Genomic DNA, 21,761 nt, shown 5'->3' on the forward strand with positions numbered 1-21,761 from the left:
AGTCATGATGTATATCTACTATCATTAAAGAACTGTAGATTATAGTTTAATTAACTATTAATTTAGAGTAACTTTACCATTAAACAATGAAATGGTGATTACATGTTTTCTAATTAATAATGATGAAATTTGCTAGTTACATTTCTGTAAAAACAGAGGAAAAAAATGTCAGAGTGGAAAAAACAGCTCTCTGCACTGGAGCTTTGCTTTCTCTGTACTTAAGCACTCTGGTTTAATTGTGGTACCTACAGCAGGAGTGCTGTCAGGACACACCCATACACGCCGATTGATATCATATGAAATACGATACCATAACATAAATACATGTTATCAATCACTAATCAAATCTGATTAAAAAAAAGGTTTAAGGTTTTAGGTTTAAGTTATTATGAAAGTTATTCTTCTGTTGCTGTATTTGCTGCTGCAGAATTCTCATAGATTTGTATTCAGAATTTTGTTCTTCTTATAATTTGCAAACAGCTACAGTCTCAGAGATACATAGTGTCTGCCATGATGCAAATACTGCAGCAGGATGGGCCTCTCAGAATTTCACCCAAACCACAACCTTTTACTAAACCTAACCAAAAAAACAAGTGAAAGCAAAACCAAACAGGATAGGAACTGCAGTCTGCAGGTTTACAGTCTTGTGATCTATACCCCACCCCCCATCATGCCTGTGTACTTACATAAACTTTAAAGCAGGTGTAAACACACCAATGAGACAAACAGGACCAGATTAAGGCATATGCATGCATCACCTTTCTAAACTCTGAAGTCTTAGGGTTATTAGTACAGTACAAACATATAATTAATAGAGAAAAATTACTTCAGTACAAAACATTTGCTATTCGCTGAAACTGACCACTATTAGAGATCAGCCGTTCCCAAACTCAAATATCAAAGCCCACACGTGGTCATGTGGAAGAGAAAGTAAGCCCTCTGTTAATTCTTAAGTTTTAACAGCGAGTTTTAGAATCATCTGGTCCTTCTCAGGTATTAAGATTGATTAAATACAACCTCAGATGAACAGCAAAGCACGTCGTGTTACACACTGACATTATTTGTCTAACATAGACTAAACCAAAATGCAGAAGCAATCTAAAACTAAGTGAAAAACTAAGTAGATGCCATGCTTCTATAACCACCCTTAGCAGCCAAAAGTTGAAGTCATTGTTTTCTGTGGGACATTTTCAGCCTCTCACATCGCTGTGGAGGAATTTCGACTCTTTGACCTTGATTCTTTTCTTTTTTCTGTTGTAGGTTTGCTGCTGTGCAGACAGTTGGTATGAGGTTTTTGTACTGATATGCTGTGATTGCCACATTTTGGTGAAAACCAATGTGTATTTTGGATGCACATCACCTCATGATGAAAACACCCCACTGCAAATAAATAAACAGTTTATTTATAATACATTTTCAGATTATGACGATAACATGCCGATTAACAATCTATAAAGAACATAAAAAATCTAACTGTGGGACCAGATTAATGTTACAGAAAATAGTTAATCTGGTGATTTAGTGCAAAGAGGTGTAAATATTTTAATTTGAGTGAATTATCTCACGGCTGAGTGCTGCTCTTTATTTGTAGGATGAATCGAGCTTTGAAACTTTTGGATATTTTTATTTTTAATGCACAAAAGGACGAGAGCGCGACGGTAAAGTGCTAAGTGCATCCAGCAATAACGCCAAGATAGCCAAGAAACCAGAGTAATGTTATAGCTGAGTGAATGCCGACCCCAGCACAACAAACGGATGAGCAGTCAGGCTGGAGCCAGTGTTCGCGTTTCTTCAGTACAATCACTGTAGCGATTGATTTGAAGTCTCTGTGCTGGTTTTGAACTTTGTGCTGTCGGCTTTTTGTTCATACCTAAATCTAAGAGAAAATCATATGTGTGTACTCATTAGGACAGTGATTTGTGTTGGTGTGTGGGGCTGTAGCCTCAGGTTTATATTTTTGAATGGTGATTGTGAGACAGTGTGTTTCAGATCATTTTACAGAGGGATGCGAAAGTAATGCAAAAAGTAGTAATTAAGTACATTACTTAATTACTCAAGTTACATACTGCATTACTTTTAAGAAAAGTAGTCTGTAATTTGTGTAATATGTTACTTCCTGAGTAGTTAACCCAACACTGATCACAACAAAGAGGGGAAATAGCTTCAGCATTCACTAACATTTGACCCACAGCATAGAGTTCATTTGCATGCACGTAATGTCTTTGATATGCTGCTTAGCGATGGCGGCGACCCTCAAAGCGGAGCCAGTGGAAACCCAGTGAGAATCAATAAGTGATATGGAATCGCTGAATTCTTAATAATTCCCATCCCTACTTATCATTTTCAACTTGAAGACTCGGATTACATTATTAGGGGCGTGGCAACTTCCCCGGCACTTTTTTTTTTTATAAGGAGCCACAACTAAAAAAATAAACAAATAATTCAGCGCTTCATCCTCTCTTTCCAAATATGATCACTTGCCAGGTGACACTGCTTTTAAATGTAGGGTCCAAAACCAACGGGTCACATTAAACAGTGGCTACCTCCATCTTTTCAATACAGTCTGTGGATCATAGGTGGTTTAATGACTACATGTAAATCAATTAGTAAACTGTGTGTGTGTGGAGGAAGTCGATTGGGTGAAGGTGGAGTTTCTGGGGTGGGCGGTGCAGCTCGGCAGCACGCTAAAGATCAAACTGGCTCCGGTCTGTGCGTCAGTGTTTTTCATGTGTCTCGCGGAGACGTGGGTAAAAAGGACAATTATTACTGAGGCTCGAGCCCTTCTTTCGTTAATTCATATTTCTCTGAGACTCTTCGAGGACCTTTTCCCCTTTAAGGTGTTCCTGTGTTTCCGCGCCGCGGCTCAGTGACCTGAAGGAGGCTTGATGAGTGGAAGCAGCGACGGTGAGTTGAATTATTACGCTTACACAACACGTTACTTGGTCACGCGCTCTGACAAACTATCTCACGCTTATCACACCTTAAAAAAAAATTATATTAATAGGTTGTTCTTTAGTTTTCTCTTCGTCCTTGAGCATTTTTCTTCTTTCTTTAAATTCAGACAGAAGTGAAAGTCACGGCAGATTGTACTACAGCCAGTTTAACGCTGGTAGTGGTGTGAAAATTGAAAGTGTGATTATTGGAACCCTGTGTGTGTGTTTATGCTGTGTGTTGAACCGCAGGAAGTCAGCCTGAAATTTAGGCAGACGGAGAAATATCTGGGTCAGCGTCAGTGGAAAGTGCAAACTGCGACCACATATCGGCTTTTAATGAGTGTGATTTACATTTACGGGAACTATCAAGGGTGTGTTGGAAGATAAACCCACCTAAAACGAGGTTACACGGCTTCTCTGTGGAGAAAGTCAGTGGAAAAATGAACGGTGACCCTAAAAAACGATCTAAGGGGATGCGATAGACTTTTGTTCTCATTAATTCACTGAAAGCAGTTTTCATGGAAGTTTAAGCGCTTTAAAAATAAAACAAAAAACACAAAAAAGACATCGGGAAGACCTCTGAAATCCCAGAGGCAAGTTTTACATTTTAAAATTTTTGTGGTTTGATTTCTCCGGTAAATGAGAACCATCATTTCCTTATTCCCACATGTGCGTTTCCTGATGTGTTGACCATTAAACATTTAGAGAAAAGTCCCCTGTGTGGGAGGCACGTTTCTTGCAAATCAAGTCAAAAAGACACCGAGTGTGGGCTGATATCAGAAGTGCTTTATGAGTTTGTTCACCTCGAATAAAAGTGGTCCTGAGTTGACTGAGCTGGGTTTATTATAATAAAACGTCCAAACAAGATAAAACAAAACATAACAAAACCCATAACAAAACAAAAAAAAGAGAAAAACGAGCCAGACTAAACAAATAATCCGACCTCCGTCTACTAACTACTACTGTAATATTATAGAAATGTTGATCTCATCAGACAAAACAATCACACAAGAGAAAGTGTAATTTATTTACACAGCCTGCCTCACCCAGAGTGTTTCTGTAGGTATTAATAATAATGTACACTTTATTGATCCCCGTGGGGAAATTATCCTCTCTGCATTTAACCCATTCACTCAGTGAAGCAGTGGGCAGCCACCAATCCAGCGCCCGGGGAGCAGTGTGTAGGGACGGTACCTCAGGGTAGCCGTTCAGTGGATTTGAACCCCCGACCTTCCGATCATGAGGTGACCACGCTACCTACTGAGATAATCCTGGCTTTCAGATTTTGAGGGTTCGTCTTCGCACCTGTGCACTTAAATACCTTTGACTGTGTGGAGTTTGCAGTAATGTAGGGCCGTTCATAAGTTTGGCTTTAACAGCTTATCAGCTCTGTTTCTTTAAATATATCAACTTTTATCTGGATGTTAATCACAACATATACTGCCGTTCATCTTGTCTCACAGACAAGGGACTGTTTACACCTCCTGTTCACATCATCATTTCACATGTTTGGATTCTTTAAATACCCATGTGTGTTTTTATCTCCAGCAGAATTTCATGTGCATCTCAAACCCCACACACATGGATGTCAGGAGGAAAAGGTCCAATGATGCTGCCCACATCGGTCTACTCGGTTTCAACAACTACTAGGTGAGATAACACTGCACGCATCCCAGCGCCTTTCTGCTGTGTGCTTTCACTTTAAAGTCACAGAGGATATCACACTTGATAAGAGCTGATAAAAGTGCGTGAAACAGAAGTTCCACTAAAGTCAGACTGAAATTAATTTGCCTTCCCCCGTTTTGGTAAATGTTCCGGCTCACAGTCACATCAGCCACCTGGTCAGTCACCGCAACACACCTGAAGAAGACGATGAAACCATGAGCGCAGAGCTGAGAGACCCCAGCATTCTTTCCAAACCGGAGTCCGCCTCCGACCCTCTGGGCCACCACCCTCTTTCAGACCGTGATGGCTCTCTGTTCGGCAAGCAGAGGCTGGACACAGAGCAGGAGCACAAGCACATTAGGATCTTCCCCCAGTCCAGCTTCTGCCCATCCCAGTCCTCTCGCAGCTTGCCAGCTGGGTACAGCCCACAAACTCCTTTCCCGAGCCAGGCGTACAGCGGCTGGCTCCACCCGAGTTTCGCCAGCAGCTGGTCGGGATATCCCAACAGCCTGCCGTCCTGTCTGAGCCAAAAAGATTACTCCAGCTGTTCTGGAGAGAGCTGCCTCTCCAGATGCAAGTTCCTGTCCCTCCCCGGCACTCACAGCAGCATGGGCAGCTTAGAGCAGCCGCTCTCGCTGCGCTCCAACCCGCCTTCAGCCAACCTGTGCCACCACACGTTATCGCCGTACTCGTGTGCACCACAGGGGCCCGCCTGCTGTGCTCAGTGCCCTGCAGACGCCTTCAACAGGGAGCCTGTGGGCAACAAGCATCCCTGGCCTGAGTACCATCCAGCTTACCGCCAGTACTGTAAGTTTGCCGGCCCCTTTTTTAACCTTTAAACCACGCACAGACAGCAGCCGGTATTTATTTTGTCTGTACTGCTACAGATGCAGGTGACTGCAGAGTTCCTGCAGGTGGATTCACACAGATGTGAGTTTTTATTTTTATTTTTTAAATTACGATTAAATTCTTTTTCACTCTGCTTGTTTCTGACTGCTATTAAAATGATTTTTCAACTACATGCAGTGGACACAACGTTCCAGTCAAAGAGAAGCGCCCTCCTTGCAGCGCGCCGCTGTCTCTGGAGCAGAGTGAGTGCTCACGAGCAGATCAGACGCCTGGTCCTGTTGTCGGACGAACCCGCCTCTGAAAAAGTTTGTTTTTGTTGCAGGGCGTGTCTTCGTCACTTATGAAGCAGACAACGATAAGCATGTCAACGAGATCATCAACTTTGTGGCTCTGCTGCGGCACAACGGCTTTGACACGCACGTACGTGCAGCTTTTAGTCTTTTTGTGTGTTGTTTGAACAACTTGAACTGTCAGGAGCTGGGAAAAAAAACGGTTAAAATTCAGCTGGCTAGATTTTAACAAAACATTTTTAAAAACTTTGTCATTTTAAAGCTAATGTTACAAATTTAGGTGCAATTATTATAAATATAGTATATAATAAAAACTTATTAAATAGTATACTGTATATCCATTTAAACAAGTGATTTTTGAACTGGTACGCTAAATTGTGATTCCTGTTTTGTTTTTTTTGTTTGTTTGTTTTTTGTGTAATTTCCTCCCAGAGTGAATGCTAGATGCTACAGATGGACTTTTAGTGTAGACTCTCATCAGCTAACATTACAAATCTCTTGCTTTCATTTTGTTGGTGACTCTGAGTTTCTGTTAATATCTTAAAAGTTATTGCATGTTATTTGTCAGCTTGTCCTGTTAACTGGCTTTACACAATTAAAATGTATAAAGAATTTGTGTGTTTTCTGCACAGGGTTAAACTGACTCGCAGCTTTGCTTGTTTCAGATCGACATTTTCGAGCAGCAGTTCAGAAGCATAAGCAAGATTGACTTCATGGAGCGATACCTGAGTGAGGTAAAAAAAAAAAAACCAAAAAGTGTCGGTGAAATTCTTTCATGTAGATGAAATGGAATAACAACAGTTTAAATCGAGTAATCTGCCAACTGAGGAAGTTGTTTTCACATCTAGCAACTCAAGTCGTTCTGCAAGAGTCAACTTGTTGCATGAAGAAGTTTGATAGCTGCAGTAGCTTACTGCCAGTTGTGATTTTCTCTTGTCTTAGAAAGAGTACCTCATTATCATCATCATCAGCCCCAAGTACTACGAGACGGTGACCGCTTCCCCTGCTGGCCTGGAGAGCGACGAGAGGACCTACAACACAGTTTACATACATAAACAGGTGAGCGACCTGAATGTGGTCCAAACGAAGACTGAAATAATCTTAACGAGAGTGAAAAACTGCATGCTCTCATCGCCGCTGTGAAATCAAATTGTGCATGTGGTTTTCCTGTGTGTGTCACTCAGCTGCAGAATGAATTCATCCAGAATGGAAGCAAGAATTTCAGGTTCATTCCTATCCTGTTCCCCGGGGCTAAAAAGGTAATTTTTACGTCTTCCCGAGTGAGATCATGCCACTGATTTCACCCACCCACCCCCCTAAGAAAAAAACAAAAACAAAACCCAGTCTCACACCCTGTTTTGTTTCTTGTTTTTTTGTTTGAATGTATAATCAGTGCCACGTCCCTAACTGGCTCCAGAACACACACGTATATGGATGGCCACGTGATCGGGATGACATCCTGCGGCGGCTGATGAGGGTCGAGAAGTACAACCCACCTCCTATCGGGGAGCTTCCGACCATAGTCTCCATCCCCATTTAAAAAAACTCTGAGCTGGATTCACAGACTGGACTTAAATCTTATTGGCTGTTGGTCATTAATGAGGTGAACAGGGTGATGAGGTGCTTTTGTGAACAGATGGATATTGTGTGTTTGTTTAAATTAACATATAGAAAAGTGCCAGTGTTTGTCTGAGATAGAGGTGCAGACTCAGGCTTTTTTTTTTTTTTTAAATATATATCTTTGCAGTTGTGCATCATGCTGTATGTGCACTGGTGCTACTCCAACTTGTGTTTTTTTTTTTTGTTGTTTTTTGTTGTTTTTTTGTTTTTTTAAAGGGGGTCTATTATCAATCCCAGCCCCAGCTATTGTTACTCTTGTAATCGGCAGCTTTGCCTGATTCACAGATCAAAGCAATCCTTATTCATTGTACAGGTGCAGAGACCGAGGAGAGTGCAAGCCATGTTGTTTTGTTAAAGCTACAGTTTGCACATGTCGCCTGAATGCGTCGTGTGCAGGTAATTATGAAGTTGCGTTTTTGAAAAGAACACAGCTGTGAGGACACAGTGTCTGAATGTGAGTGTGCAGAACAGGCAGAATGGTGTGTGTGTGCAAAAAAACCAATTAAATTTTATGTGAGAACCGTTTGGGGAAAGCTTTTGTTTTCACACTCTTCAAGCACCTATGTTGGGCTTAAACTGAGGGTGTGCCTCCTAGCTGATGGTTACACTTGATTTATAGGACTAGTAAATTGCTCCTCAAGAATTTACGCTTCACGCAGAGCACAGCAGGGAAAACGCTGATAGCAGAACAGGTTTCAACCCCAACTTTACCACTGCTATCACTCAGGGCCCAACAATGCTGCCAGATTTCACCTGGTGGAACGTCGGTCGAGCTGGGCGAACAGTAGATACACGGGTTCAACAGCCTGGGATTTACTTTATGTATATACACTGATCTCCTTGTACCTGTTTATATTAAACATCTGGAACTGGAGCGATATACAGTACTGTGCAAAAGTCTCAAGTCACTGCTCATTTTTTTTAAAATACATCATCACCTTTATTCTCCAATATAGCCTAAACTCTCTGAGACGAACCTTCTGCTGATTTTTTCTCGCGTAATTTTTCGTACCTCTTGTTCCCTTCCTTACAAATGGCTTCTTCACAGCCTTTCACTGAGACCACTTCTTATGAGGCGTCAGTGAACAGTAGATGGATCAAGTGAATGGCCAGATGTGTGTCTCAGGTCCTGTGTTAGGACCGGAGGACCTTTTGTTTCCCTGTTACTTAGGGGCATGATGTTCAGAGACTGTTCCTCTGCTGTAGTTTTTGTTTTTTGTTTTTAGACCTGACACTTCTTTGGTTCTCCCCCCCCCCCCCCCTCTTTGGGAATCACCTTGGTGATGTAAACATACTATTTTATCTCTCAAACTGTGTTAGCTTTGACTTTTTTCATAGAACAAACAAAAGACACAGAAATACAGTATCCAACCAGCAGACTTGCAAAAACGCCAAGAGATACAATTTAAAAAGAGTTTCTTTGCCAAGTTGTCTGTTTCGTAAAAACACAACACTGGTTCATCCGTTGAGTTAGGTGCCTTTTTTGTGCTCTGGTGATACGTAGGTGACTGAGTGGCTTAACTAACAAAAGAAGTTCCTCTGAAAATGGACAGGTACAAGGACTGGGCTGAAAGCTCAAGTCTACTAAAAGTCTGGCTCCTTGGAAGTAAAATGTGAAGAAATGAAGTGTGGCTCAGGACTTTCACATAGTACTGCATGTGACAGAAATTTAGGCAAAACACAATAGTTCCCCTTTAATTTTACAGCCTGAAAACACAGATTCATGAATAAGTGTGTTTGTTTGTTTTACTGGACATCTCCTACGCGTTACAAACAGATGTGTATGTGTTTGAGTGGAACATCAGGGCTCTCACTTACGATGTGCAAACATTGACCCAGATACTATATTCTCTCAGCCTTTGACTCCAATTACAGGTGCCTGTTCATTTTAAACAGCTGCTCAACTGGACGCATAACACAGTGGTTTGTCATCGTGTTTTCTTATATTGTGTGTGGTTCGTATTGTTTAAAGAGAATGCAGTTGTGGGTAAAAATGGTTTGTGGCTTTTGTATTTGCTCAGTGACGATTCATTTATACCTCTCTGTAAGCTGCACCCGAATTCATTTTCTCTTACCCACTTTTGTTAATTTATGTTCCAACTAAGTTATTCTTAAAAATTTTTAGCATTTTTTTTTTTTCTGTATGAGCGTTAAAATGTGTGTTTTTTTTTTCCCCTTTTTAGCATCTAACCTTTCGTACTGAATACAACAAAAAGAGCGGGGGGTAATCTGGTGTTTTTCATCTTCCTTCTGCATTGGAAACCATTCTCAGGGGATCCTTGATGCTAGATGTTACAATAAAAGTATTGGATGACTGAAAAGTGTGTTGGCCCATGTCAGACTTGCCCCCGAGCTGTCGTCTTAAAAAAAATACACGAGCAAGCGTTTGTAAAATTGGTCCCAAAAAAATACAGACAAGCAGAGGCACGCTGCTGGGCTTTGTGGGGCTTCTAAAAAAAGCAAGCTAAATTTTTCTGTTTAGGAACGAACCATGAGAACTTGAAGGTTTGATTGCAGATGTGTCAACACATCGCTGCCTCTGACGCCTCCATGAGAAATCCAACCGAGTCGCTTTGTCTGCTAACAAAGCCTCAGAAGCGGCGCTGCAGTCGAATTACATCTGCTGCCTCTCCTCGTGTTATGAAAAAACTTCAACAGGATGTTGTATAAAGATAATTAGCTGACACAGCTGCCTGCTTCAACTGTGGTACGGCTTCTCAAGAATCTGCAAATTTAGACTCAAATGGGTCATCGCAGGCTGGCTGTGGTTAGAGAAAAATCTTATGTAATGCTGTGACACATTTAAAGAAAGCGCCTGCGTGTGCAGAATATGACACCACCTCCATCCTCGCACAGGTTGAATAAATACATTAAAATCCTGCTTTTTGCACAACTGATTACAAGCGAGATACAGATTAATGGTTTTATCTTCACAAGAGGTAACACTGCAGATGTTCATACATTAAGAAAAAAATCTGAATACAGTGTTTCATATATCATCCTTATATTGAAAAGTACATGAAATAATATTAATTTTAATAATAATAAAAGGACAACGACATCTGTAATAAAAGCGGATTACAAAGTGACATTTTATGTAAATAACTCTTAAGAATTAGGAGACAAAAATCAGACAATAATTCAATTTTACTGTATGTAAAAACACTGAAGTGCTATTTGTTCAAAGCTACAAAATACACTTTAAAAAAGCAGGAAGAGTTCTTTTTTATTTCCTTCAAGGAAAAGTACTATAAAATAAGTTACAGTACAGTGAATTTGTTCAAACTGACTTTTGTTCCCGTCTTCCAGCCTTTTGTAAGCACAAACAGAAGAAAGTCATACAGGAGTAGAGAGGGAAATTGTTTGAAGTCACTTTCCTCAAAAAGGAAACGAGCAGCCGCGCTGTCGTCGATAACTGTGCATCTTTAGTGTGTTTGTGTTTACAATAATCACACAAATGTTTCTGAAAATGTGAAACCTTTGAGCTTTGAGTCTTCATAGTCTGCTGGTCACGTCGCCGTGGCCTTAGAAGAAATCTTTGTACTTCATGAGCTCAAAAAAAAAAAAAAAAAAGAAAAGAAAAAAAAAAAAAAAAAAAAAAAAAAAAAGCACAAATACTTCATGTTTAGTCACATAATACACAGACGAGCTCTCATACATCGTCAGCCGGCAAAGGAGGTATGTTGAACCTTGGTCTTGTGAAAAAAGCCATCTTCTCTCTGCAGGCAAAGAAGACGACTTGTTATAATTTATACGCCGTTTTTATTTTGTAGAGTAAAAGCTTCCTAATCAGCAGTGATCTTTTATGAACTGTTCCGTGTCTCTTTGGTGTTTGACTTTTAAATCAATGTAGACAAACGCCCAAAAGTTCTGTTTTGTGTTTCGTACACTTTGCTGCTTTGACCGTAGATTCTCGGTCAGTTTTGCACAATGCGTCACTTTTGCATTGTGACATGGTGCTCTGTAAGGCTGGAAAAATCCACACATGGTCACCAAATTGGTCCTGGATTGATGGATGTTTTTAGTTAGTCCTTAAAAAGCAGGTGGACCAGCAAACGCCCATAAAGTTTAATCAACTTGGAGTGTGAATAAAGCAGGAATGGATCATCACTGATCAGTTAGGTCTAGACGCTGATGTCCAATGTGTCAGAGATTTGCAGACGAATGAAGAAGGATCAACACTGTAAACAGTCTTTGCATTAACTTGACCCATTTGCCAGTAAAAGTCTTAGAAATTCTTCTCATGCTACTTGTCAGATTTCTGATTATTTAAATCTTAAAGAATGGAATTTAATTTAATGGAAGCCACTGATTGGGCCTGCCTTGACTTTCTTCTGGTGGAAATAACCACAAATGTAACATTATGTAAGATTTCCGATTTAAACTATGGATATGTGATATGAATAAAGTAGGAGCTCTGTAGATCTTAAGTTTTTAAACAACAGCCCTCCTCCACGATATCTTTCTTCAGAACACGTGGAAGGAACAGATGACGAGCTAAATTTAAGACTTCTTCTGGGGTCAGCGGGTGTTCATAGCATACAGCTGAAACAGATTTTAGCTGGCTTCTATATCACATCAGTTTAACCTGAAGTGCAGCCTCTGCTAACACACACACACAGTAATTTTCCAGGGTAGGCGTCCCTGGACTTCGGTGCCGTGACTAACGGTGCATTTCTCACCTGAACGTCTGCACAGGCAGCGGCTCCTTCTGGCTCTGCCCTCTCATCTGTAGAACCTCCTTAGAGGCCTTCCTCAGCCTCCTCTCTGCCGCCTCTTCCTGACGTTGCTCCTGCTTGCTTTGGTTGGCCTGTAAAGCAGCAAAAACTGTCAAACGCTGCTAGGAGAGGCGTGTTTGTAAGGGAGCTGCAGCCCACTCCGTTTCCTCACCTGTCTCTGGGCCTCTCTGAGCAGGCATCGAAAGCGCTCGTCCCTCAGCGCCCAGTTAGGGAGCTCGGTGGCCTCCCTGGACTGCGGCTCCTCCAGTCGCAGCTTCAGCTCTCTCAGGGCGCTCAGCTCCTCCATCAGCTGCCTCTGACGGGTCCTGCAGGCCTGGAGATCCAGCTCCAGGTCCAGGGAGGTGCGCGTCGGCTGCTCGGCCAGGGGGGAGCGGTACGACTGCTGCTCACACACAGACACCTCAGGTAAACAACAACAACAACAACAAAAAAAAACCAAAAACCAAAAAAAAAAAAAAACCCGTACAGGCACAGGGTGAAAAAGACATAATGAGAACGTACCTGCTTAAATCGCAGTGTTCTTCTTTCCAATGTGTTTCTAACAAAAGGCGACTTCTTTGGTAGAGTTGAGCTGTCACTGTCACTGCGATACAGCTGAAAGAAACAAAAACATCCACTTTAAGTCCACAGCTCACCCTAAAATCAAATACATGTTTTCACTGCCCTATGGTGCCAAATAGCCCAGCTAGATTATTTTAGTGCGAGTTGCCTTATTTTAAAGTGAGCCACACTTAGTAATGTGCAAAACTCTTGAGCCGACCCTAATTTCTTTACTTCTTATGTGTATGGAAAATATGGCAGTGATTTATTACATGTTTCAACTGGCCCAAATTTTTAGTTAACTACAGACAAGCGGAGACATGGACTTGCCTGCAAGGCTTTGTGCACCAAAAACAGTTTGAACAATTCCAATTAGCTTGAATGTCAATATTTGGTGCAACCACCTTTATTCTTTAACAGAGCCTGAACTCTCTCAGACGAGCCTTCTTTAAGTAGTGTTCAGGAATAGTTCTCCAGGCTTTCAAGGACTTCAAAGCTCTTCTTTGGAAGAACATGATCCCACACTGCTTCAATAATGTTAAGGTCCGGGCTCTGGGGAGGCCAGTCCATTGTTTCCCATCAGATGCTAAATTAATTACATCACTTTGACAAGATTCCCAACACTGCTGACTGAAATGTAGCCTCAAACTACAACAGACCATGGTTTATAGATTTTGGAATTAAATTGTATCGCTCCATAAGAATGATGCCCCTCAGTGATGCCTGTAATTTGGCACACCTCAGCCTTTGCTCCCTGTTTCCCTTCCTTAAGACTGGCTACAGCCACCCTTCCACTGAGACCACATCTGATGAGGCTTCAGGGCCAAATGTATCTCTGTGGTCCTGTGCCAGGTCTTTCCTGAATTTTTCCTATTCCTTTCTTTTATACACTGATGTAGTTTTTTTATGACTGCCATTTCCACTTCAGCTCCAATTCTATTTATTTATTTTTATATATATATATATATTTATATTTATATTTATATATATATATATATATATATATATATTTTTTTTTAACAGGAAGAAACCTCCGGCAGAACCAGGCTCAGGGAGGGGCGGGCCAATCTGCTGCGACTGGTTGGAGTGAGAGAAGGAAGACAGTTTCTGTGCCAGGTCTTTCCTGAATTTTTCCTGTTTCTTTCTTTCTTTTATACACTGATGTAGTTTTTTTTAGGACTGCCATTTCCACTTCCACGACCAATTTTATTGACACTTTGCACAGTATTCCAAAAGTTTTCAGCTTATACCTCGTTCTATACTATTTTATACCAAGTCGTCTGTTACATGTAAACACAACACTGCTTTGTACTTTGAATTAGGGGCCTTTTTTATGGTTAAATGATTCATAGATAAGAGTTGAGTGTGGTACAAAAACTGGACTAAAAATGAGTGAAAAAACAGCCAATTTCCACCTGCCATTTTTCAAACACACTGGGACTAAAAATCATTCATCTTTGTGCCAAAACAAAATGTGACACTCATTCATGTTTCTTTCCACAAATTATGACCCAGTTAGTCTAAAAAACACAAACCTGTTACCGCACTACACCCACTAGTCTTAGCACTGCAGATGAAAGCGCAAATCTACACAGGATGTAAACACTTAAAGTCGTCCCCTCACAGCTGAGCAGAAACTAGCTGTGCCCTTCTTTTGCTTGGCAAATGTAGTCAGAGAGAAATTAGTTCCGACATGAAACTGCTCACAACAGCATTTGTGGATTTTTGGTATTTTAGTAACTAGGTCATGATTTCTGGAAAGAGAGACAGCTGTTTTTCAGATGATGTTTTTGAGCTATTTATATTAAGATAAAGGAGACACCTCCACAGCTGGTGGGCAACTCAAACCAATCAATACAGTATAAATGTTCCTGGAGGTGGGCGGGGCGCGGGCGTGTGGCAGAAAGTCAGAAAACAGTCATAATTATGGTTCACAAGGTTGAATGTTGTCTGTTTAACTTGCTTTGAAACAGTTCGTTACATTCAAGAATCAGCTCATGTTTAAACATTTTAAATATTTAAAATGAGGGGGGCTTTCCTACAGCTATCTGCACATTAATCGTGCACAGCCTTTCCATCCAGATGGATGACAGGAAAGAAAGATGAAAATTACACTACACATCTTATATTCATATCTATATGCTGTCACTTGTATAATAAAATAAAATACTCACCCTGCACACATACTGATTACGAGCGCCCGGTGAGAAGGTCTGGGAGCGAACAATGGTGCTACCACGCATGAACGGCGAGGTGTGACCCCAGCGGCCTCCCCGCTCTTTAGGTCTGACTCGCACTGGCTCCGGGAACATGCCTTCTGTCATGGTCGCCTTTTCTACCTGCAAAAAAAAAAAATAATAATAAAAAAAAAAATGTATGAACAGAACTTTTAATGCCACATTTTTTTCCCCAATAAGAATATCCTCACTACCAAAGTGCCACCTCTTACCTTGATTGTTGAGGGTTTGCCCACCGTCTGATCACAGCGTCTTCCAGTGGTGATGCAGATTCCCTCTGCACACAGGCCCTCTGAGCAGGGAGCGGCGAATGCAATGCTGTTGCTGCAGCCGTTGTCGACTGACTCCGCCTGCCAACTCCTGAAAAATGCACCATCCTCATAAAGGTACAAACACGACAGGGGCGAAAACCATTTTTTTTTTATTCGTCAAAGCAAAATCTAGCCTGAGAGGAGGATATCGTCACCTTTCCGACGCTGCCTCCCCAGGCTCGTCCTTCTTCTCCCGCTCCTCCAGGTGGGTGGGGGTGTTGCGTGACAGCAGATTGCATGCAGTGTCCTGTAACATCACATTTTAATCCCTTAAACAAGATCTTCAGTCTTTCATAACTCCCCTCCCTCCTCTGACTGCTGACTTGGCTTCTCAGAGACATTCTTGTCAATTACTCGAACAAGCTACATGCCTGCAGGCCGTGGGCTACAAGCTGCTATTCAACAATGAGAATGTGAATTTATCCAAAAGAATTAGCAGGATTACAACTTACAGGATCCAGTGAACAAAATTAGTTTACTCAGGCTCAGCTCTTGAACCACAGGCTGCGGCTTTAAGATGGATGTAGCAACTGTAATGTCAATCTGGTTTATAGGCGCGATTTGAAACGTTAATGTTTTGGGCAAAATGACTATATTTGGTCTGAATTCTCTCTGACCAGGTCCTCCATACGCAGTCACACAGCCAAAGTCTGTTTTTAACTGATTTTTATCTGAGCAGCACCGTCCAGCTGCTTCCTGACACTGCTGTTATTGACTAAATAAAATATGTTTACCATGGCTCCGGGCCTTTGTTCGTCAACCTGGCCATCCTGGTGTCTGCGTTGGATGACGTTCCTCTGTTCAGGCCTCTGTGACTCTGTCCCACTCAACATCTGCACTCGCAGCCAGTGGTAAACCATCTCTGGGCTCCCCTCACAATCTGCCAGGCTCACCTGGGCTTTACCCTGAAGGCAAACACAGGAAATTTTAATCTGAACAGCTGTAACCCCAGTGTCCACCAGCAGCAGGGTCATGATAGCTGAGGCTTTTAGACCCACCAGCAGCTCTTCCTGAGCCTGAGGTCCCAGTGAGCAGACAGACAGCTGCAGAACGCACACCGCCAGGGCGTTTGCTGGGACAGGAATGCGGAAGCCTTCGTTGAAAGTCATCTGGGATTGTGGCTCCAATGCTGTACAACAGTAAAACGCACAGGCCCTGCTGGCGTCCAGTGAAATCAGGTGCACCTTCACATACCTGAAGAACAACGCATGAAAAGAACAATACTCAGACTTCTACTTAATGCGAACGAGTGTCCTCAGAGTGCTGAGGCAGAAAAGATTCAGAGTCTTGGCTCAAGTAAAAGGAACACTATAGGAAGAAAGAAGTTTCCACTCCCTTTGTCATTCAGTCTGCCTTTACATTAAACAACTATTTTAAAAATGAGCTGTTCTAAAGAGCTCAATAAATTCCTCTGTAATAGGACGCAACATATCAGTTTGTGAAATTTCTTCCCCTGATATTCCACGAACAACTGCAGGGGGCAAACTGGAGATTAAAGGCACCCACTTTGTAGCTACCTTTAAACGCAAAGAGCAAAGATCAAGGAAAGTCTAACGAAGTACCCGGACATCCTTTTAACTGTAAAGCACAGCAGGGTGAATGACAGAGGAAGCAACTGGTGATTTTTCTGACTTTTGAAGAAAATCATACAGAGTATTCTCAACAGCTCTTTATGTTTATGGCTGAATACAGCTTGTGTAGTGTTGTTTTGCTGTTGATATTTTATTCTTATTCCATGTAATAAAAACAGGATAATGAGCCAATGCACCAGCCTGTGCACCAGGCCTATCATTTCAGTGGCCTGACAGTCTCAATAAGAGTTAGAAAAGATGTGGGAAATTTAGCTAAACAAATTAATGATTAAAAAAAAAACTGCCTAAATTCTTTAAAAAGTTAACTTTTAAAGTCTGTTCTTTTTAACCTGAATTAGAGTAGCAGCAGTTTCCCTGTGCGTCCCGTAAACTATCCATCAGATTAATATAGAGTCATCTCCTTCTGCCACTTTAACTTTTCCACAAGTATTTCTTTCATTTTCAGAGCTGAAAGTACTCACACTTTATAGCCGTCTCTCACAATTGACCTATTTAAATTTTGGAGTTGTAACAGATGCAGTCGCAGAGACTGAGAACTGGACTCCCACCTGTGAAGAGAGAATAGAGTTCATACAGAGATATTAACGAGGAACGAGCTTTGCCACCCACACACTGTCTGCACTAACTTGTTTACTCACAGCAGTCCTAGTTGGATCTGGGTGGGCTCGCTCGCAGACGTCAGCTCTTTCATGTATGACATCTCATCAAACTCCTCCGCCCTGTTGGACGAATGGAAAAATGGTGAATGAGCAAAGAGTTTTCTCACCTTACTGGACACAAGCTTTTTGTTTAGTCTGCTAAAGGTAGTCAAGCCTCTATGGACAGGATTATAACTACCTAAATTTATATTGAAATGCAATGCCATGCAAACACCACAGTAACAAATTCTGAAAGCGTTCTTATTTTGGGTGTAGTACTCTCCTTCTCCACTAGGAGGTGTTAAAGTTTAGCTTTAATACTGTGAGAATGGACCTCTACTCACCTTCTGCCCCAGGCCTCAAACACCCCGCTGTCGGTGGCCAGAGCATCCTCAGAAACACCTGCAGAGACTCTCCTGGCTCTCCTGCCACTTCTGTTTGCACTGTTTCCCCTCAGAGTAACTCCTACAAAGATTTGGAGTTAATTCAATGCATTAGCAGGCAGGCTTTAGCATTTTAGGTAAGGTCATATCTTTAAATTCTCAGGAAGACAGCCTGCCTCAGGAGAAGCAGCTCACAGAATCAGTGACCTGTTGTCTCTTGCTGTCTTTTACTGATTAGACATCGTGTCATTTAGAATTTCTGCTCTTTTGCCTTTATTCTTTTATTGAGATCATTACCCACAAACTCAACTTCTTTGGGGTTTCTGTGAACATTTATTATAATTAAATATCTTGGCAGAGAGTGAATTTTAACTTTAATGAATGTCTACAATAAAGATAAGATTTGCTGAAAGGCAAAACAGGTTAATTACTGCAAAACAGAAAACAGCACAGTAACTGTTTTAATTATTTTGACCCATTAATATTACATTTTTTTTGTGAACTGAGTTACGTTTATACAGAGCTTCTTCACTTACCTGTGGAGGTGAAAGCCGCCTGAGCCCCGCTGTCTCTGTGAATCTTGTTATCCAGTTGATGCACAGCAGCAGCCGGGCTGACTGTTTCCTCACTGCTTATCATGGAGGTGTGTGACTGCGCCCGCAGCCCCTCTAAAATACCGCGACCCGCCTGCTCCATGTATTCCTCCGTCATCTGGGTGAGGGGGCAGTCCTGAGGGGCAGAGTGGTAGGGTGTGTCCATTGGCGAGCTGGGCGGGGACAGGGAGGAGAGCGAGGAGCGGGAGGACAGCGAAGCCAGGGACTGCGGGGTGTCGTGGGAGCGTTTGGTTTTGCTCTGGGTCAGAGGGTCGGGGGTAAACATGGAGCAGTCTCTGGAGACGGTCTCTGGGGGAAGCAGGTAACGGAGGTGAGGGTCAAGGGGCTCTCCAGCGCCCTCGTGGCGCTCATATTGGGGGAGACCGTAGATGTCACTGAAACTGATGGAGCTGAGGGAGCCTCGGCTGGACGCCAGGGAACCCCGACTGGAGGCTAAAGAGCCGCGGCTGCTGCTGGACGACACGGTCAAAGAACTGGCCGACAGGCTGGAGGCAGACAAGAGAAAGGAGCAGGAGAGAAATGGGTAGAAATCTAAGTAATGCCTTTTACAAATTCAGTAAATAAAAACTATATTTACTATATTCAGGGTTTTACAAACAAGTCTTAACTACCTTGATTTAAAGCTGAAAGTCTGCACTTCTGTTTTATTTTGATTACAATTTCACTTTAATTTAAAACTCCCAGTGGTGGGATACAGACGCAAAACTACAGAACATGTGACTCTTTATCCTCATGAGAGAGCAGACACAGACAATGACTGAGGAACTTTAGGAGTGTGTGCTGCACCTTTTCAGCTGGGAGTGAAGGTAGGTGGTGATGCGTGTTGCCTCCTCCAGCTGTCTCAGCAGAACATTCCTCTTCTCCTGCTGCAGGATCCTGTCGGGAGATTCACTTCGATGTATAAGAAATCCAGAGTTCAGTGTGGGGCACCATACATCTCTATAACAGCCTGTATAACTGCTCCCTGTGTATCTTACAGGATAAACTGGGTATGCGGGCACTGGTCCTTCTAAAAGAACACAGTTGCAAACCTAACCCCATAATCTGATAGTGCATCTCGTTCACTATGTTATGGTTTCATGTAAAGAGTTATTTGAGGCATCCTTCCCCTGATCAGCTCATTTTTATACACACTTCAAATCCATTTTAAACGGCTTTAGTAAATGTTTAAAAAGTGTGTGATAAAGAGCTGAAACAAAGCAGGCAATAAATAAAAATATCAGTAACACTCCAAATTGTTTCTGCATGCAAACTGTTTTGAGTTTACTTTGGTTTGTCATTTTTCCAGTGTGAACAAACCACATACGGAAACCTGCTGACAGTTAGTCCATGATGATGGATTTACAGCTTTTCATTTTAGTATGTGACAGTGCATCCCCTTGATACAAACAGAAACCCAACAGGCTGCTAAGTTCACAGACATATGACAGCTATGATGAAGGCAGTGGAGGCGATGATGGGGCAGAGAAGATAATGATTTCCAAATGAGTGTATAAAGATTGGAAATACTGATGCTCTGTTAACATTTAAACACAATGTGTAACACTCAGTTCATACAGTGTCAACAAATTATTGTTGCAAGTACCTCTAATGGATGATGGTGCACTGAAATACACATGAAAAGGTAAATTTGATTCCCTTCCTAATCCAGAAAGAGGCCTTTTATACACAGAGCAACTAGAAAGTTCAAGTTATTGAAAGCCTGAATGAAACACGGTCTGGAACAAACTTCACTTTGTTTTACAATTTGTTTTCCTCAAAAGCAAATATGTAGAACAATATGATGTGTTAGGTAAAGCAAGCTGATTTAGAAAAAAAACAAAACAAAAAAAAAACCTGGCAGCACTTCACAGGCTCCATTACTCGAGAGGACCACATGACACCTCAGCATTTCTAAGCATTTCCATCTATATGACTTTTTTTTTTCTTGCTATAAACTTCTTTCCATTTGTTTCTTTGTGGCTTCTCTTGTTTTGTTGTTTTTATGTCTTTCTCGCTTATTCCCCCTTCCCCCTGACATTTAAAGGGTCTAGAGGAAAAAGCTGGGTAACACACTTTTTTAATGGCCACTTTATTGTTTTTCCTTTCTGCTTTCAGTGTTCATAAAAAATTAAATAAAATATGAAAATGTTTATATAAAGACTTGAAATTTGAACTGATACACATTTTGTTTACTCGATCGCTTGACTACTGTTATGGTGAGACCATTCACCTTCAGATTATCTTCATTTATGACACAAAATAACCTTTGGCTTCATTTGGCATCTGTTTGGATGTGGAATGAGTCTTCAGGTGTCTTTACTGTTATATCCAATCTGGTGCTATTGGCGTCATAAATGTTACTTATTAACCCGATATTTATTAAATAATGTTAAAGTGCACCTGACTGTAAATTATCGCTCTTACAGTATTATTTGTTTATGCATCTTAAATTTCACCCCTCCTTGCCTGTCAGAGCACGCTGTCATCATTCTCACCTCTGATTGGCTCCCTGGCTTTGGGAGCTCTGTGCCCTCTGCACTTCCTCCTCCAGCCTGGAGCGCTCCTCCTCCAGCTCCAGCAGCTTCTCCGGCAGGTGCTGCTGCTTGCTGACATGAATGATCTCCTGCAGGAGGGCCTCCTTCTCGCGCAGGAGTTGCAAGAAGTCCCGGTCGCGGTCTGCCTCGGCCCGCCCCGACCAGCTCTCACTGTCCAGCTGTGCTAGCTGGTGCTGTATGCTCTGCACCCTGAGAGAGGAGCAGGAAAGGTTACACATGCTGCATAAACCCTTTACATTTTTACATCATAAATTTCATATTCACTTTAAATTCACATGCCATGATTAAGAAGAAAAAAAAAAAAAAAAAAAAATCAGTCTTTCTGACTCAGAACTTCATGATAATAGTTGTGGTTTAAAGTTTACATACACTCACATTCACAACCTCCGTGGCCCCATATTAATATTTTTATGAGCGTCTGCTGAATAAATGCTACCTGCAGCATTATGTACAGCTTCTGTTTACTCTGCACAAGTGTTTATAGCAACACACGTACAATCGGCTCCACTTAAGACTGCACATTTGAGCCCTGCTGACGCTTCATGCTGTGATTTATAATGACAGCATTCAGTGTCTGTAATTTCTGCCCGAGCTACCTGCTGCATCAGCGAGTGCTCTTACAGGTGTATATGATCCAGATGTTTGCTCAGAGTTAATTGGGTTCTCACAGAGTGATTTCTCAGCTTGGATGAAATAACTGTGTTTATGTGAGATGGATTTCAGACAGAGTGACTCAGTGACAGAGCATGCAAGTTTCCACAGGTCTCCCCCCCTCCCTCCCTGCCTCGCTTCCCCTCCTGATGTCATGGTTGG

The 21,761-nt window shown here is 41.9% G+C and overlaps 2 protein-coding genes across 9 annotated transcripts in view; one reads left to right on the forward strand and one right to left on the reverse strand.

Annotated features, from left to right (window-relative positions):
* Positions 1-391: 391 nt before the first annotated feature.
* On the forward strand, positions 392-9,678 carry traf3ip2l (TRAF3 interacting protein 2-like). 4 transcript variants are annotated; one of them, XM_005478806.4, is made up of 10 exons: positions 392-2,904; positions 4,482-4,583; positions 4,759-5,405; positions 5,486-5,528; positions 5,625-5,689; positions 5,770-5,867; positions 6,403-6,471; positions 6,680-6,796; positions 6,922-6,996; positions 7,131-9,678. In XM_005478806.4, the coding sequence occupies exons 2-10, from the start codon at positions 4,519-4,521 to the stop codon at positions 7,275-7,277; spliced, it is 1,326 nt and encodes a 441-aa protein (XP_005478863.1). In that variant the 5' UTR covers positions 392-2,904; positions 4,482-4,518; the 3' UTR covers positions 7,278-9,678. The 4 variants fall into 4 exon arrangements, with proteins under 4 accessions (XP_005478863.1, XP_005478862.1, XP_019207130.1 ...); XM_005478805.4 differs by having other exon boundaries at positions 393-2,904; positions 4,485-4,583; XM_019351585.2 differs by lacking the exon at positions 392-2,904 and adding an exon at positions 4,056-4,224.
* Positions 9,679-10,486: 808 nt separating this feature from the next.
* Positions 10,487-21,761, reverse strand: part of wwc3 (WWC family member 3) — a 42,517-nt gene continuing 31,242 nt past the window's right edge. For 4 of the 5 annotated variants that reach the window (XM_005478808.3, XM_019351580.2, XM_013267275.3 and 1 more), the window contains 15 exons: positions 20,889-21,137; positions 19,198-19,287; positions 18,334-18,896; positions 17,759-17,879; positions 17,415-17,495; positions 17,238-17,324; positions 16,183-16,378; positions 15,919-16,089; positions 15,340-15,431; positions 15,086-15,233; positions 14,811-14,975; positions 12,598-12,690; positions 12,248-12,478; positions 12,040-12,167; positions 10,487-11,076 (listed from right to left, as the gene is read on the reverse strand). In XM_005478808.3, coding sequence (XP_005478865.1) covers positions 11,010-11,076; positions 12,040-12,167; positions 12,248-12,478; positions 12,598-12,690; positions 14,811-14,975; positions 15,086-15,233; positions 15,340-15,431; positions 15,919-16,089; positions 16,183-16,378; positions 17,238-17,324; positions 17,415-17,495; positions 17,759-17,879; positions 18,334-18,896; positions 19,198-19,287; positions 20,889-21,137 — 2,482 coding nt within the window. In that variant the 3' untranslated portion in view covers positions 10,487-11,009. The remainder of the gene's footprint in view (positions 11,077-12,039; positions 12,168-12,247; positions 12,479-12,597; positions 12,691-14,810; positions 14,976-15,085; positions 15,234-15,339; positions 15,432-15,918; positions 16,090-16,182; positions 16,379-17,237; positions 17,325-17,414; positions 17,496-17,758; positions 17,880-18,333; positions 18,897-19,197; positions 19,288-20,888; positions 21,138-21,761) is intronic. The other variant, XM_019351581.2, reaches the window with a different exon arrangement.

This window comes from Oreochromis niloticus, linkage group LG23 (genome assembly GCF_001858045.2).
Source record: "Oreochromis niloticus isolate F11D_XX linkage group LG23, O_niloticus_UMD_NMBU, whole genome shotgun sequence".
NCBI classification, from domain to species: Eukaryota; Metazoa; Chordata; class Actinopteri; order Cichliformes; family Cichlidae; genus Oreochromis; species Oreochromis niloticus.

What these genes read in the sequence shown, in the direction of transcription:
- traf3ip2l (XM_005478806.4), top strand. Translation starts at nt 4,519, where the DNA reads ATGTCAGGAGGAAAAGGTCCAATGATGCTGCCCACATCGGTCTACTCG. An exon ending in GCAGGTGGATTCACACAGAT is followed by an intron (nt 5,529 to 5,624) that starts GTGAGTTTTTAT and finishes AACTACATGCAG; the next exon opens with TGGACACAACGTTCCAGTCA. An exon ending in GCCGCTGTCTCTGGAGCAGA is followed by an intron (nt 5,690 to 5,769) that starts GTGAGTGCTCAC and finishes TTTTTGTTGCAG; the next exon opens with GGCGTGTCTTCGTCACTTAT.